This window comes from Cyclopterus lumpus, chromosome 11 (genome assembly GCF_009769545.1).
Source record: "Cyclopterus lumpus isolate fCycLum1 chromosome 11, fCycLum1.pri, whole genome shotgun sequence".
Lineage (NCBI taxonomy): Eukaryota > Metazoa > Chordata > Actinopteri > Perciformes > Cyclopteridae > Cyclopterus > Cyclopterus lumpus.
The window spans coordinates 893563-911236 of record NC_046976.1 but is presented as its reverse complement, the minus strand read 5'-3'; the positions used below and the strand labels follow the sequence as shown (position 1 = coordinate 911236).

At 41.4% G+C, this 17674-nt stretch overlaps 1 protein-coding gene across 5 annotated transcripts; it reads right to left on the bottom strand.

Annotated features, from left to right (window-relative positions):
• Nucleotides 1-434: 434 nt before the first annotated feature.
• LOC117739556 lies at nucleotides 435-13257 on the bottom strand. 5 transcript variants are annotated; one of them, XM_034546034.1, is made up of 10 exons: nucleotides 13069-13191; nucleotides 12498-12707; nucleotides 10434-10536; nucleotides 9862-9975; nucleotides 9712-9768; nucleotides 8934-9071; nucleotides 7165-7212; nucleotides 6836-6949; nucleotides 3654-3740; nucleotides 435-1505 (listed from the first exon to the last, which is right to left on the bottom strand). In XM_034546034.1, exons 3-10 carry the CDS (start codon nucleotides 10527-10529, stop codon nucleotides 1398-1400), a joined length of 762 nt encoding a protein of 253 aa, XP_034401925.1. In that variant the 5' UTR covers nucleotides 10530-10536; nucleotides 12498-12707; nucleotides 13069-13191; the 3' UTR covers nucleotides 435-1397. The 5 variants fall into 5 exon arrangements, with proteins under 5 accessions (XP_034401925.1, XP_034401926.1, XP_034401929.1 ...); XM_034546035.1 differs by having other exon boundaries at nucleotides 12498-12704; XM_034546036.1 differs by having other exon boundaries at nucleotides 468-1505; nucleotides 10434-10533.
• Between the last annotated feature and the right edge of the window lie 4417 nt (nucleotides 13258-17674).

The following is a 17674-nucleotide window of genomic DNA, read 5'->3' as shown; positions in this document are numbered from 1 at the left end:
GCTGACTCATAGCTACCTCTGACAGAACAATAAAACATGATTCACCGTTTCTTCTTCACAGAATTCACGCTTTCCATTTTTATGTTTTCTAATAACTTAGCAGAAACTATTAAGACCCGTATGGCCATTCCTCAGCCTCGTCATCACCCTCTCCTCGCTTCTATTTCGTCCACTCCCAACCAATGGTTTATTATTAAACAGATATCTTCCTTTGCTCCCTTTCTTCCATTTATTCTGCCATATCTTTTTGATTTGTATGGTGATAAATTAACCACAACATTAGCGCCGCTGAAAACATTACGTCGCAACTGGTCCGACGTTTCCTAAAAAATCCACATCTCTTCAATGGGAAGGAGCTCTTTTCCATTCTAAGCTACACACACACACAGATGTTTTTATTCTCTCAGTTGTTACCAAACAAGTTGAAGAACGTATGACAGATAAAGAGGTGTTTCTTTATTGTTTCCACAAAGTGTGCATTATTCCACAAAGAGGGTGATTGAAGTTTGAAAAAGTGATTAATTACAAGGCTGGGAAGGTTTATTAGCATTATGGGAAAAGCTGGATAGTGTTTTTAGAGCTCAACTCAACTAAAACTAAAATTCCTAATATTTCATCCTTTACTGCCTCTTTTTTGAGTGCCCCACTTCAACATAATCAACATAATAGTCATTATTGAATGAACAAGTTTGAATCAGAATAACAGCTTTAAAATATTAGAATCAACAATAAATGTACATTATACAGTAGATTGGCTGCTGTAATACTCTTTCATCCATTAATTATGGGATGGCATTAAGCATTAAATAGCATGAACACAATACAAGGTTAGTTTTATAACCACATAACAACAACAACATCATCTTATTTCAACATTCAAATATGTTTGAAGCAAGAAAGGCAAAATAGTTCAAAGTTAAAAAGTAAATCTGCCTTCACTCAAATGAACACAAAAGGTGCATAGACTGTTAGATAGGTGAATATATCCTACTACATATTCTTGCCTTCCTCTGCTTTTCAAGCGGAGAGTCTGGCTGTCTGTCTGTGTTATTTTTTCTATACTTATATTTCTCTATACCTATTTTAGTGATTTAGCATTGGAAGATTACATCAACATAACTGTGACACAACATACTGTAGGAGCATAAGTTATAATACTTATTCTGTGTTCATGTCACGCCAGGAGGACAGGATGCCTATCTTTGACACTTACATTTATTTCTTCCACAATTCTTATTATATTCTTAACTCTGACTACTACCACGAGCAGATTGGTTGTCACGTTATAACGGTGCACATTTTAATGACCTCCATGAGTCTCACAAGAATAGTTTTTCTCAGGTGTGATCCATATTTACACCCTGACATGACATAACACCCCACAGTGTGTGCACAGGTCACGGCTCTGTTGTCACAGCTTTCATCGGCTCCACCTGGGGTTCAGTGGGTGGGGTGGAGAGGTCCTCCACCTGCTCTGAATCTGGTTCAGTCACAACAACAGCCACCTGTTGAGACACAGATAGCAATCAAAAGTAAACATGACATTTCATAAACATGTTAAATGGTAATGGGTGGTTATTGTGTTTGTGTTAAAACACTGCTGGGCTACTGTGGATACCTCAGATTCCATGCAATCTCTGCTGGTTCAACATAGAATGGCCCAACCACACTAAAAGGTCCAATGTGTAATTGCCACAAGCTCCACAGCATTTCAACTTTACTACATCATATATAAAAAAAGACAACGGTAACATAAAACTAACAGTAGGACAAGAAAACACTCAATTCACCAAACTGATGAACTCTGAACTGCAAACCAGATACTTATGATTACATGCTCACTTTCCAGTGCCTGGGTATCTGGAGTGCCTATCAGAATAGAACATCTAGCAGGTTGATCCACCTCTATTTTTGAAAGGCAAGAGGGAGATACAAAATAGTAATTTGTTGAAATAGATCATTCTCAATTATCAGTCAAATGTATACACCACAGTAGCATGAGCACCAGTGTACACAATGAGGCTATGAAGACAGACTAGTCGGACAGACCTTTTTTAGCCACGAAAAGCCTCTTAATTCACTAGAGAGATATTATATAACAAAACACAAACATCTTTTAAGCTTGTTTTAAACACATTCATTCACCCAAACCCATTAAATAAAAAACACTGACCGTGAGACAAGAGGAATTTATGGGCTAATTTCTGCAGCACACTTTACAGAAGAAATTATGACATTTTAAACACAAAGAAACCCCATTATAATTAGGCATTTCTTTATCGAGCATTAGCAAGCTACTATTGTTGGTCAACATGTTCTGTTGGGTCACAGCGAGAACACCCAGGACTGGATTGTATGGGCTGCATGGCATTGTGGGAGTTCCCATTGTAACATTCTAGGTGCTGTGACCCACATGTTGACTGACAGGCAGTGACACATACACACACCTGAGGTTAATTGCCATCCACAGTCTGCAGAGATTGTTTTGAAAAACTCTGTTTTCAAGCCATTGTTTTAATGATTCATTTTTCGTTGAACATCCCAAAATACTAATAACGGCAGAACTGCCCTAATCAAGGAGATGTTGTCACTACTCCATATGTCAATCGAATTGGTTTGTGCATGTGTTACACAATTTCCATTCAGCATTCAAGATGATGTTATTGATGATGTTATAAGACAGTCTATGAACATCTGCGTCACATCTCGACTGTCGCTGTGTGACGCTGGTCTAACTCGCTTATTTAAGACAATAATTACCGCGCCAGTCATACCAAACCCCGCTACTGACACCTGTTGGCGAACATGAGTATCGCCCTGCAGCTACTTTAGGTGAAACAGGTGAGTTTTAAGTTCAACACAAAGCGTTTTAAATTATAATATCCAGAAAATAAGGATGGCGGGGGCAAGGTACTAACACAATATAATACAATAACAATTCTGACAACAATGTTAGCCCTTAAAATGTCCAGGGTGCCACACATGATATATATTGGAAGAGAGACTGGATGCCTCCTCATAAATACCTAACCATGACTAAGGAGGTGTAATTCAAAACTATTCATAAATATCAACCTGCCCATAACTACATGCAGAAATAAAGAAAAATAAAGTTAAACTAAAATTACTCTGATGAATATTCAGAAACCGTTTTGCACCTGTTTAGCTATTATTCTCACACACAACAAATTCTGGCAAGACCGTTGCAATTTGTCAATGATCACATCTTTAAAGACTTAACATTGTTACCAGAAAATGTGGTGTTTGGTTTCTTCAAAAAAACTGCAAAATGTAGCCAACTAGTGTAAATTAACATGACACTCCATGTCCGCCCTAATTAGTGAAGTCACAAAGAGTGGCGAGTCGCCACTGGTGCATACCAATCCACAAACTGTAAAATAAGACAACCCAGTCATGTGTGTGTGCTGTCTAGATCAGAAAACATGTGATTCAACAAGCAATTCAGATGTTGCACCCCGTCCAACGCAGGCTTGTTAAAATATACAATCTATGATCTTGAGAACTACTACTACAAAAGGTGCACCATAATGATAGCGGACTGGGCTATGGAACTATATATAGAGAAAGATATTTACACACACACACACACACACACACACACACACAGGACCTTAACGAAGTGTTTGTGGTACCTGGGGAAGCGCGGCTGTGGCTGCAGCAGCCTGCGCTGGACCCGGCGGCGGGCGCGTCTGTGGATAGACGGGTCTCTGGCTGGAAGGCTGCAGGATACACACAAACACAATATTTGACAGCTCTTCGTTGTACTGTAGTTTAGTAACACTTTCTATGATGCCAATGTAATGCATTGTAAACATACTTATAATGTGTTCTAATCTGCGTATAGTACTGTATAGAACCCATAAATATTCATAATGCGTTAAAAAATAATCATGAGCCATTATAAAGCATTTTATAATGACTTATAAGGTCATGTGTTATAATAATTTAGAATTTTTGGTCACATAGACATTTCTTTGCATGGATAAAAGAAAAGAAGAAGTCTACACTTTATTGATCCATCATTAGTTATTAAGGAGCAGTGGGCTGCAGTGAAGCACCCGGGGAGGAACTGGGGGTTCAGTGTCTTGCTCAAGGACACTTCAACATGAACTATGGGGAGAGCGGGGATTGACCACTGGACGACCACTCTGCCCATGAGCTACAGTAGACCCCCAATAGTGTATTAGAATTACTACAGTTGTAATACTTTATAATCTTCCTATAATGCATAATAAAAGGTCACTGTTGTGTGTTGTTGTTGTTTCCGCTCCCCTTTCTTTCCTCAAATTTACATTTCTATCCAGTTTTAGCCACATTTTACACTAAATATTTCAGATCCTGGCTGTTTTAATCCATATGTGTTAACTAGGCGTACGGTGTCAGCCAACACGTACTAGACACTTTAAGTTAATTGCTCCGTGGACCGGACTACCTGCCGAGGCTACCAGCTATAGTTTCAGCTTTTAGCCCACCACGAGCCGTGGTCCTAGGTCCGTGCTCACAGCAACTCTCTACTGCCACTCAACATTTCAAAGTCCAGCTTGAAAATAAACACGACATCCTGGCCCTCCAGGACTTCCCTCCTCTAGCTGGAGACTCCCAGCCTCCTCCACCATCCCACCAGCCGCCTTGCGGCTCCGGGTCCCGCCTTATGCCAGTCTTTTCCTGCGCGCCGTTCTCTCAGTCCTCCTCTGTCCTCTCCCCCATCACTGGCCAAATCACCTCTTCCATCCATTCACGCTAAGCCCCTCTCAAAGCCAGAACTGTGTCTTTCACCCACAATGCCCCCTGTTTCATACCTAAACTCCACCTCATGAAATCCCAGAAACTCCGACTAGAGCGACTCCAACAAAACTGGACTCACAGTACACACCACGGCTTACAAGAAATACATGCAGCAATAAAAACTGGCTCTCAATACTGCACGCTCCACCTACTACTCTGGCATAATCCACTCAGGTTCCGCCAACCCTAAGGTCCTTTTCTACACGAAAAATAAACTTCTCAAACCTCTAGACAATTGTTCATACTCCTCCACCGCTGAGAACTGCAACTCCTTCCTATCTTTCTACAAAAACTAAATTGAGACTATCTCAAATGAACTGGCCCCTTCCAACCCCCCACCCACCTCTGTAAATCCGCCACTAACCGTCCGGTCACTCTTCCACTCCTCCCTAATCTCCCTCTCAGAGTGAATGAATCCATATCTGACATGAGGACTCCAACCTGCGACCTGGACCCCATCCTTCCACTTTAGTCACGGCCTGTCTCCCGGCCCTCCACCTGCTCCTCCTCTCTGTCATCAACTCCTCCCTGTCTACTGGCTCCGTCTCCTCACTCAAACTCACCTCAGTCACACTGATCCTCAAAAAATCTGGCCTCGATCCCGACATCCTCAACAACTACCGACCCATCTCCAATCTCCCTTTTCTGTCTAAAATACTTGAATGCACCGTTGCCAACCAACTCAAAACCCACCTGGACTCCAAAAAACTGTATGAACCATTTCAATCCGGATTCAAATCTCATCACAGCCCAGAAATCTCGGCCCCCTCCTCTTCATCCCCTACTTGCTCCCCCTTGGCAACATCATACCACGATCTCCACCTTCACTGCTACGCCGATGACACACTGCTCTACATCTCCACCAAATCCATCACACCCACTAACTCCAGCATCAGCAACTGCCTCAACAGCGACTAATCTGAAACCCTCATCATCATCATCATCTTCATCTAATTCATCATCGGCCCCAAATCACTAAACAAATCCTACCACAACTTCTCCCTCTCCATCGATGGAACCTTGGTTCCTGCTTCCACACACATCTGTAACCTTGGTGTCATCTTTGATCCAACCCTCTGCTTTGAACACCACGTCGAGCACATCACACTTCTTTCATCTTAAAAGCATCGCCCGTCTAGGCTCCTCCCTCTCCTCTTCAGACACAGAAACACAGTGTTACATGCCAGGCGAGAATACTGTTACAACTATTTCCCCCCAAACACCCTTCGTTTTTTAATTTGCATTAATGACCCAAGCTCATTCTTATAACATAACGGCACATTTGGGCTTTAAATATTCTGGGCCCTCTGCAATCTACTCAGTGGGGGGGATTGAATTCAATTCAATTCAGTTTATTTTGTATAGCCCAAAATCACAAATCACAAACTCCCCCCAGAGGGCTTTACAATCTGTACACATACGACATCCCTGACCTTTGACCTCACATCGGATCAGGAAGAGTAGTTTTACACTGTGATTTGTTTGTCCATATGTTGTCCATTTATTGATCCAATTCCAATACTGCTAACTCTATACTAACCTTCTATTTCTATTGTGATGTTTTAAGAAGAGCTGCTAGTATTAACACACCTGTTAACACAACTTTTTTCCAAACCCTTTCATGCAAAATAACAGATTTGTGAAGAGGCCTTTCTACAACCTAAAAGCACGACAAATACAGGAAAAACAATGTTGTTCCTGTATTTGTCGTACTTTTAACATGTTGTCTAGGGTGCATTCTAATCGGTGGCCACAGGTTTTATGAACCAGTAGAATTTAACAGTCCTTTCCATTCAACCTAACCCAATCTTACCTCCTAGTACCCCCACCTCACCTATTAACAAAGTCCCCCCTGGAGATGAATAAAGTATCTATATTTCTATCTATCTATCCACATTTTACTTTTTGCAAACTTTTTTAAAATCTAGTTTACCATGTATCCAAACCCATTATTTAATGTACATCTAAATATCTGCTCTCTTACATCCCTTAGCCCTGCCTTATTTGGGTACTTTGGATAAGAGTTCACCTGGGTTCCACCAGCAGCTAGGACAGTGAGTCCAAACAGCATGGCAGTGATGCAAATCAACAGCTCCAGCACCAGGAAGATCACCAGTGTCCCGAGGATCCCATCAATCAACAGCTAGCCAGAGAAATCCAAGAGCATACAAGGTAAGAAAACAGGAAGAGTATGTACATTGAAACAAAGGGTTTCTTGCTGTGACACTGATGATACTAAAAACAAATAGAAGTGTCTATTAATGAAATATATATGCATCATCTCCATGCACTCTACTAGACAAGACAACATAGCCTATCTGACCAAAGTATTAGTTGTAACAGTAGTCAGTCACTTACTTTACACTTTTGCTCGATCAGCCCGGTGCATTTCCTGAAACAATGTTGCTGCAGTGGACAGTAAAGACAAAGAAACACGGAGTCTTCTTTTTCACAACATGTAGTGTCAACTATGAATTCATGTGATTCCACTAAGGGATCATGATGGCTTTGTGGATGCTACGTAGCTTGCCTCCTCTACTGCATTACGAAAAAGTAATGCATGCCCCGACATGGCCATAAATTCAGCGACATGTATTTATTTGTTGTAGTTTATATTAGTTTGGCAGCTCATTCATTCACATCATTGGACCACGTGTAATGTCCAATTATGTAAGTTTACAGAGTGGCCATCATGTCATACCTTCACCCTGCTGCAGCTCCCTCCACCACCCTTCCCACCTCCTTCTGTGCTTCCCTTGATTTAACTGAGGATTGAGGGCTCATGTATGTGCTGGATCAGGGGGACTAGTCCTGCAAGCAGAGTCCTTAATGCTGTTGGGATTCTTCTGGAGAGTTGATTCCTTCATATAAGTGTCTCTGAGTTGCATGAATGAGACGTCAGCTGGCTGATCCTGAGCATGTCTTTGTGATTAGTCTTCTGAGTCAGCGCTGAGTGACACAAGCAACAGCAGGAACACAACTAGAATTGGCAGCCCAGTGGCTGCTGTGGGGACCTCAGATTGTATGGTGGAGTCTATTGCCCTGGTGTTCATCTCTCAAGCTACATACAGGCTGCCATATCTCATTATATATTCTATAGAGTGCTTAAGGAAATCCAGAAATGAGTCAGCATTTTTGCACTTCTGGTTACAAAATAAAATATGTCGGTAAATAATCCCACTGAATTTCAAAGCTTTTAAGTGTCTTAAAAAAGGCGGTTGTGAACTTGTGCCTAAACGAGACTGTGGTGGTGACAGGAAGTCGTGCAACTGTGTTGGAGTTCATTTATAGTCTATAGTAGTATAATAGTCTAACCTTAGCTAATAGCTAATAGTCTAATATATATATATACATATAAATATAAAGAGAGAGAGAGAGAGACAGACAGAAAGAGCGAGAGAGAGACATACATAATATAAATTAGGAGTGACACGCCAATTAGTTTCAGGAGTTTCTGCTAACTTTGCCATTTAGAAGCTACCTTTAGCTAATATGTTTACCTAAGACATGTTGTGAACCCCTTCCATGATTTTATAGTTGGTAACGCCACAATTCCAGCTTGTACAATAATGTAAGTGTGTGTCCTTCAAGCTCACAGGAGGACATTTGTGAAATTAGGGGCGGAACTAGATAATACTCGACGAGTCAGATTAGAAAATATAAGTGTTGTCAAAACATACATAAGAGAAAACAAGTACTAGGCCAGTAAACACCTGTGATGATGTGACAGCAGCTCAACTGTAGTTACTTCTAGAATGTATTTATTATATTTACACAGTGAATGTTGGAAATGTGTTTTTAGTTTGATTGCGACAATATACAGTATAACCGGAGAGGGGTACTAATATATGTCTGTCCTGCAAACATTGTTTCAGTCTTGCACCAGGCAAGACTCACGTCTTCCAAAGACAGATCACAGGCTATTCATTTCAATAACAATATACATCATTCAGTCGTGTGCTGTGGATGTTAGTCCTAATCATACTATAACATAATTTGACTACATGTCCACAGCTTTGTTACAGTAGTTGCTATCCTTTTTTCCACAGATTGTTTTTATGATCATTGAAACCTTAAATCTATTGAATTTCATATAGTGCTCTGTGTGCATGTTTTCAAGACAATACCACGGCATGCAGCTCCAGTCTGCGGCAGTGTTCACAGTGGTAGGAGTCCTGGCGGTAGGGCAGGTGTTTGGACATCAGACCCAAAGCAGCAGTGGCAAATGCAGCACTGATGAGGTGCAGAACCAGGACACATTTCACCTGCAAATGATAACAAAAGTGCTTTTGTACCTACTCAAAACCTAACCCCAGCATAGAAAAGCAGTGTTTTACAATGCTGTGTCATGACTGTATGCACTGTTATGCAGCATCCTTCACATTTGCCTGTGAAAAGGCTTTCCTTAGCCTTTTGTTAGCAGTCATGTTGTTTTTATCTTGTGTCTGTGTGTGTGTGTGTGTGTCACAAAAGTAACATTGACACACCTACCGCAGGAAATACCACAAAGATGTGTAATACTCTGCCGAGCCTGTTTTTTTTTTTACCATGAAAGGTTCACAAGGGTGCAATGGTGTAGTTGATATCAAAATGAAGGTTGGGTTACAAGATGGTCTGGGTCCGAGCAAGGGGGATGAAGGGGCCTTTGAGGTTTTATTGTTCCCAAATGACATCACATATATGTTCAAATATTCTTCAAAAAAGGATGGTGGATTCCTGTCATAAAAGTAACTTTAGTTTAAGCCACAGCACAGTGAGCTGATGATCATTTATTTGTATGGCATCATCAGTATAATAAGTGTAGGGGCTTGATAATGAGTTACACACACCGCTGTTGCCCGTTTGAAACTAGAGGTCTAAGTGTACTAGAGTGAATGGCTTCTACTGTACAAAAGTGACACTCACCCAAAACAGAGTAGGTTTCCTCCCACTGTGCACCAACACTGAACCAGACAAGGTCACCTGGTGGGGAACAATACAACTTACTTAGACACTGTAGTTTCTGCTGCGAGAAGCATGAAAGTCTGACAACACGACGTGTTTAAGGACACTGACCTGTATGACAACAATCAGGAAGAGGGCCACATCTCCTGTAAAGTGGACCTCATGGATCTGGAGCACAGAGGCACTCAGACAGAGAATCAAAGCCCCAATAACGATCTGGATTGCCTGAGAAAAAGAGAGAGGGGAGGGGGGAGATAGTAAAGAGCACTTAGCCAAGATGACCAGCAACATATGGTTCTATTTGTTAGAATTTCAGAGCTCTTTATTGTACAGTTTGTCCGAGACTGTCCTGCTTTAAAGCTGAGTGTCCCAACAAGCTGTGCCAGATTCAGCAGATTTATTTAGGTATTTATTACTTTGAGTTTGATGTTCAGTTCAAGAGTGATCCAGTTTGTACAGTCTGTAATAGAGTCAACGAGTGCTTATTCACATCACTATCATTATTATGTTGGCCTTTAAAAATCCTTATCACAATCAGAGCAACTGCTATAGTATAAAGTTCTGGAGGGCCAGTGGTTGGGTCAAACAAACACAAGTATGGGATATCGTGGTCCCTGTGCCATGCGGAACTAAAAGAAAACGTTGCCATTTTGTCACGTCAGTCATTTGTCATGTGAGCTCACCCCGAGAGTCTTTGGCTCCATCTTGAGGTGGGACAGCAGTTGGCCCGGGGAGAGGGTCCCTGCTGCAGGCATTGGATCTTTGTCATTAAGAGCCATCCTGCTACTGATGGAGAACAAAAACTGAATTTACAAAATGATTCAATCAAAAAAAAGGAGTACAGCTAAAGAATGGAGAGGATTGTTAAAATAAATAAAAATAAATATACTATAAAATATGCACAAGAACAAGTTGGTGACACGATTTACCTCAGAGACTGGCATATATCTTTTAGTTTAACTTAATACGACCGATCTGTTGGTAAGACACCAGCCAGCAAAAGGCAAGAATATGAAAACTGCTAGTTTATAGATGTGTAGATGTGATGACTGCTCTTTAAAACAATGCTGTACAGTAGTCAAGAAAATCCACAGCGCCACTGTATTAAAGTCACCCTATAGTTTAAAGAATGTATGCTTTTTCTTATTCTTTAACTTTTTCTGATATAATAATTTCTTCATCTGATTTAGACTTATGTTCGACAGAAGGGTTATATGCATTCTTTTAAACTGTTCTGACACTGAGTGATGCTCAAGACTTACAAAAGGTTTTCAAAATGACATCCAGCTTCTTAATTCTGAGTGACTTTGACACTTTTGTAGACCGGCCACTGTGAGAACTTCATTCACTGGTTAAGACGGTGACATGCAGTTGAAAGCTCAAGAAAAGCTACAAAGTGGACCTTGAGTTGAGATTAGTTTGTCAAAATATTGTGTGTTCAAAAGTGCAATGACAATTTCACCATATTGTTGCATCCAATCCACTGACTTGTGAAAAGTGTATATACATCGATAGTAAACTCTAATTAATATTTTGTGTTCTGGAATTGACTAACAGCAACAGCCAACACTGTGACCAGATGCCCCGCTGTCCCCTACTATCGCTTCAGGTAGACATTAACGTACTGATACAGTAAATAAACTGACAAATGGGATGTCCAGACCAAAGATGGAATACTAAAGACAGTCCAAAAATATTCATAAACATGACTATCTCCCAAATCCAAAAGCTAGTGTGATAACACTCCAGATGTAATGTCAATTATAAAGCCTGGAACTGCTCCAGAGACAATGAACCTCATCTCCATGGCAAAGGTGGTGCATGTAGATGTGACGGCCGGTAGCTCCGAGGAAAGTTTGCTTCTTTTTAGTTTTAATTTGTTGCCTTTTGTATTTATGTATGGCCTATGACAGAATACACTCATCCCCATCAAAGCTTCCCTCTTTGATGGGGATTGGATAATGTGCAGTGGACCTTGAGACCACAGCATCTTCCAACCACCCAGTCAGATGGCTCTGAAAGCAGAGTGGGGGGACCCTGGAAGAGAGGGAAGAGTGCAGCTCAGCTCCCCTCGTCCCAGTGTGACATTGTTTGTGTTGGGATGACAGACATTTGATCTGTTTGTTGTTGCGCAACCCTGTGTGGCAGAATGACAATAAATGACCTGAAACATTCAATTAGGAAGGATGTTCTAGAAGTATGGTTTATATTGTAGTCACCTGCCTTGGTGTTTGTTTATTACTACAAAGGATCCTTTCTTAAAAAATGTATAGGTGAAGTTATGTAGTACCCTGTATATGTATGCCATTTGAAAACTTTCAAGCATATTTTGAGGAGTATATCGTGCAGCCAAATGCTGTTGGTGATCTTTAGCTATTGGACAACACTCCAGGCCTTTTTATTACCTTTGAACAAAGCGTGTCTGTGAGCATCCATCTCAACTAGCTGTCCAGACAGATAGAGTGACACGCAGTGCTTCACATGCCGCTGTCTGCAGTGAGGCTGCGGACGGGACCGCAGTGCAGCCTGGCACGGCTCCCGGGACAGCCTCACAGGCCGAGCCGTTCCGTGCAGGAGTCTCGGCTATTCATTTATCATTTATACAGAGACAGGCCTCCTTAGAAGGCGAATGGCGTTCTTTCCTCACAACTGTGTCCATGCAAACTACGATGACAACACATGCACGCGGACAGTGACACGTTAACGGGTCTGCTGCGGGACGAAAGCCGGCGAGCAGCCGGTCTTACCTCAGCTGTGTCTCTTCGGATCTGCTCGGCCAACGTCCAGCCTCCAGCCGCGGGGATGTGCGTGTGGCAGCAGCAGCAGCAGCAGCAGCAGCAGGGTGTGGTGTGTTCAGGAGCCGCTTCCACTGCAGTACAGACAATGCTGCAACTTCTGCAGTAGGCGTGCACGACTGCAGAAGGGGAGCCGGCCGGCTGCTCCTATGACGTAGACTACTGCCCAAGAAGCGTAACACAGATACCACTCACTGATGAGGACATGATGCTCTTTCTTTCTTGTTTAAGACCATGCCCCGTTAAAGACGGTGACACAATGTGTTGAATCATGTGTGTGTTACAAAAACACGTTTTAACATTAAATGCATCAATCAGCTGCACTTTCACAGCAACATTAAGAGGCTATATCTATGAGACAATGTTATCATGGACACATTGGTTGTAGCCTATAGATGACACACACAGTCACAGGTCACCGGACCCCACGCACTGAAGACACAATGGTTGAACATGATTGGATAAAGGTCAACATCTTCGACGTCATAGGCTTCATTATTGCCAGCGATCTATTACGTAATACCTTTTTAATTAGACGTTAATACTTAAAACACCTCCAACCGGTGTGGTGATGTCCCTGAATCAGCAGTGAATTCCTCCACATACTCCAGGAGCTCCCACAGTCTATAGAGGATTACGTCAGTTACCTAGAACCTTAAGCGGTCTCAACATAAAGCCATAGGTAGGCGGCTGCTTGGGGCCCCCTACCAGTGGTCGTAGTAGGGGGGCCCCCAACCAACCTCAAAAAAAGAAAAAGGCCCTTATTATCACGAACGCTTCAAAAGCATGGTCAATTTTATTGATATTCTTAAGAAATAGGTTGAAACGTTGAAGTAGTAGTTAAAATGTCCAGTTCATGGTTATCCGTCGTGTCCCTACACCCCCTACTTTCACCATGAAATGGACTAGTCCGTAACGGTGCGCGGCGCGAAAGATAAACACAGTGACAGGAGGACTGGAAGTTAAAAAACAGGCATACGGAGGAAGAGAGAGAGTAAAAACAGGCATACGGAGGAAGAGAGAGAGTAAAAACAGGCATACGGAGGAAGAGAGAGAGTAAAAACAGGCATACGGAGGAAGAGAGAGAGTAAAAACAGGCATACGGAGGAAGAGAAAGAGTAAAAACAGGCATACGGAGGAAGAGAGAGAGTAAAAACAGGCATACGGAGGAAGAGAGAGAGTAAAAACAGGCATACGGAGGAAGAGAGAGAGTAAAAACAGGCATACGGAGGAAGAGAGAGAGTAAAAACAGGCATACGGAGGAAGAGAAAGAGTAAAAACAGGCATACGGAGGAAGAGAAAGAGTAAAAACAGGCATACGGAGGAAGAGAGAGAGTAAAAACAGGCATACGGAGGAAGAGAAAGAGTAAAAACAGGCATACGGAGGAAGAGAAAGAGTAAAAACAGGCATACGGAGGAAGAGAGAGAGTAAAAACAGGCATACGGAGGAAGAGAAAGAGTAAAAACAGGCATACGGAGGAAGAGGAAGAGAAAGAGTAAAAACAGGCATACGGAGGAAGAGAGAGAGTAAAAACAGGCATACGGAGGAAGAGAAAGAGTAAAAACAGGCATACGGAGGAAGAGAGAGAGTAAAAACAGGCATACGGAGGAAGAGAAAGAGTAAAAACAGGCATACGGAGGAAGAGAGAGAGTAAAAACAGGCATACGGAGGAAGAGAAAGAGTAAAAACAGGCATACGGAGGAAGAGAAAGAGTAAAAACAGGCATACGGAGGAAGAGAGAGAGTAAAAACAGGCATACGGAGGAAGAGAAAGAGTAAAAACAGGCATACGGAGGAAGAGAAAGAGTAAAAACAGGCATACGGAGGAAGAGAGAGAGTAAAAACAGGCATACGGAGGAAGAGAGAGAGTAAAAACAGGCATACGGAGGAAGAGAAAGAGTAAAAACAGGCATACGGAGGAAGAGAAAGAGTAAAAACAGGCATACGGAGGAAGAGAAAGAGTAAAAACAGGCATACGGAGGAAGAGAGAGAGTAAAAACAGGCATACGGAGGAAGAGGAAGAGAAAGAGTAAAAACAGGCATACGGAGGAAGAGAAAGAGAAAGAGTAAAAACAGGCATACGGAGGAAGAGAAACATGAGGGAGAGAAAGGAACGGACAGACACAAAAGAGAGAAGGTAATCATTTAACAATACAAAAAATCACATTTCTTAATCCCAATGATGGACTGCTGTTGTTTTTTGTTATCCTCTCACTTCACGATAGAAGGAAGAAGCTAATTTTGTTCATAGACCATATTGTTAGTTGGTGACAATGTTTTTTATTATTACTATCATTATTATTTTACAGGTACAGCTCCTACATCTGCGCATCATGTTGGTGTGAAGACCTGTAAGAAAATGTGTGTGTCAGAAGCGTGTGATGTGGAGAACAATCTCTCTCTCTCACTCTCTCACTCTCTCACTCACTCTCTCACTCTCTCACTCACTCTCTCACTCTCTCACTCTCTCACTCACTCTCTCACTCTCTCACTCACACACAATAAACAGTGCTGGTTTTCCTGGCATGTTGGCAAAGACAGGTGTTATCTGAAACTTTATTCTCTGTTCAGTTCCATCGTGACTATTAGTTTGTGTAGTGCTACACTTTGTGTGTTCTCTAAGTTCCATCTTCATTTTGGAGTAAAGAAGTGTATGCAGGGTTTAAAGGGGAAGGTTTGTTTTTTCCTCTCCAACCTTTACTTCCCTGTAGATTAGCTTTACCTGCCTATCCACCATTCAGTCGGTAAAATCTTTTTTCGTTCTCTTTTAAAGATCGGATGGGGGGCCCCATACATACCTTCGCCTTGGACCCCCAATTTGCTAAATCCGCCACTGCCTAGAACCAGTGGTTCTCAAATGGTGATACGTGATGCCACTCCAGGGGGTACATGATATTTAAATGTGTGTATATATATATATATATATATATATATATATATATATATATATATATATATATATATGTATGTATGTATGTATGTATATATTTTAGCCTCCATTCCAAAATCCTTTAAAAATCGTCCATGAGTCCATTAACTAAATATATCCTATAATAAATCAGACACTGATGGCACAGCGCTGTCTGTTACATTTGTTTTTCCAACCAACAAAGCTTTGCTATGGTTAGGGGGTACTTGGCTGAATACATATTTCACAGGGGTACATCACTGAAAAAAGGTTGAGAACCACCGACCTCAATGGAACTAAAATCTCACTATAACTAATACTGTCATTAGCTGATTGAGGGGGCGTTATCAGTAGTTATCAGCCTCGTAGAAATTCAATTCAATTTAGTTTATTTTGTATAGCCCAATATCATAAATTACAAATTTGCCTCAGAGGGCTTTACAATCTGTACACATACGACATCCCTGTCCCAGGACCCGTAAAGGAAATGGGTCAGATCCCAGATATGAATACATGAAGACACATCCAACCTCTAGTGGCCGGAGTAAATCCCCGCCCTGGTCCATGTGTCCTTGAGCAAGACACTTAACCCTTAATTGCTCCCCGTAGCTGTGTATGAATGTAAGTCGCTTTGGATAAAAGCGTAGCTAAATGACAAGTAATGGAAAAGGCAAGTTGTTTTTGAAAATTACAGAATATATTTCAAGATCCTCTGCACTCTAGCTTTCAACATTCTGTCCATCATCCAGGTTTGAATGGGAAATTAAGTTGTTTTATGCCTCAGAACACAAATAAAATCTAAACTTGGTGGGGGTATTTTATATACAGTATAAACTGATGATGTAGTATCAGAGCTGCATCTGGTCTTGTTTCCTCTCTTCTCAGAGGAGAAGGGAATACGCCTGAGGTTTTGAGTCACATGACATGTAAGAAATCCCTTGACTGCAGAAAGCTGACAGTTACCTCTTTATTGAAGAGCATTTAAAAATACTGCGTGAGAGCACTGTGTCATCACAATAGAGGTTATGACTACATGTTTCCTGATGTTGTGTCCAAATGGCCCAGTGTGTATGATGCACAGGAAAGTAGTGATACGCATGATGTCAACTATTGCCAAAGCACGTTTCCATTATATGTGTAATACCATCGCACAAACAAAAGATAAACAAGCCTACTGGTCCAACCCCTGTGGCCCTTTACAACCAATTCATTATGTTATCTGCTCAGTTAGTATAAAATGTGTATTAATTACCAAAGCAAATTAGCTGAGTCGCATACACAGCCAGGTTTGGTCGACCTGTCTATAAAATGTCTGATTGTGAGATGTTTGATGAGCACGTACACATCTCTCTTTTTCAACCAAGAGGACATTTTAAAGGGATAGTTGTGATTTTTTGAAGGGAGGTTGTATGAGCTACTTTTCCATAGTCAGCGTATTACCTACAATTAGATAAAGTTTGGAGAAACAGACAGGAGTACAAAGTGATGTTCTGTTGTGGACAGGTGCAACAGTGAAACATATTCAGACACCTACAAACAATTAAATAACAGTTTCAGTCTATGCTATATTCAAAATATTGTTGGAGGGGAACTGAACTGAATGTATAAGTTTCTTTTTCAGTGCAGTTTCCCGTAAGAGAATATTCAAAATACTGATTTATTTTAGGTGTCTAAAATAGGTTTTGTTGTTGGCGGCCCCTTGCAGCAAGCAGTACATTGTTTTGCTCCCTTTGTGATACTGCTATCTGTTTCTCTAAACTCCATATACTGACTATGGAGAAGTACCTAATACAACCCTAGTTGAAAGCATCTGAACAATCCCTTCAAAATATATCATTCTGTTCATTTATGTTTTGAATAAACTCATGAAGATGCAATGGTCCCATGAAAAGAGATGCATATCTTTGACTGTCACTGGCTTTGCATAAAACACTTGCTAGTCTATAAAAAGGTCTAAAGAACCAGCTATATAGGATCAGTTGAGCAAGTGAAAACATGAAACATTCAGGACATAACAGTGGGCATGACAATGTCTGGCAACAACAAAAAGTCTCATCTTAAAAGTCATGAGTCTGCATTTAAGTATGACGAAAAGAGTGTCTTCCATCCAAATCTTGTCCATCAGGATCAGAGTCCACAGTGTTTGTACTGTCTCATTGGCTGGACAAACATAACTTCCCACTGAGCTGACTGACCATGTCACCATAGTAATCCTGGAACC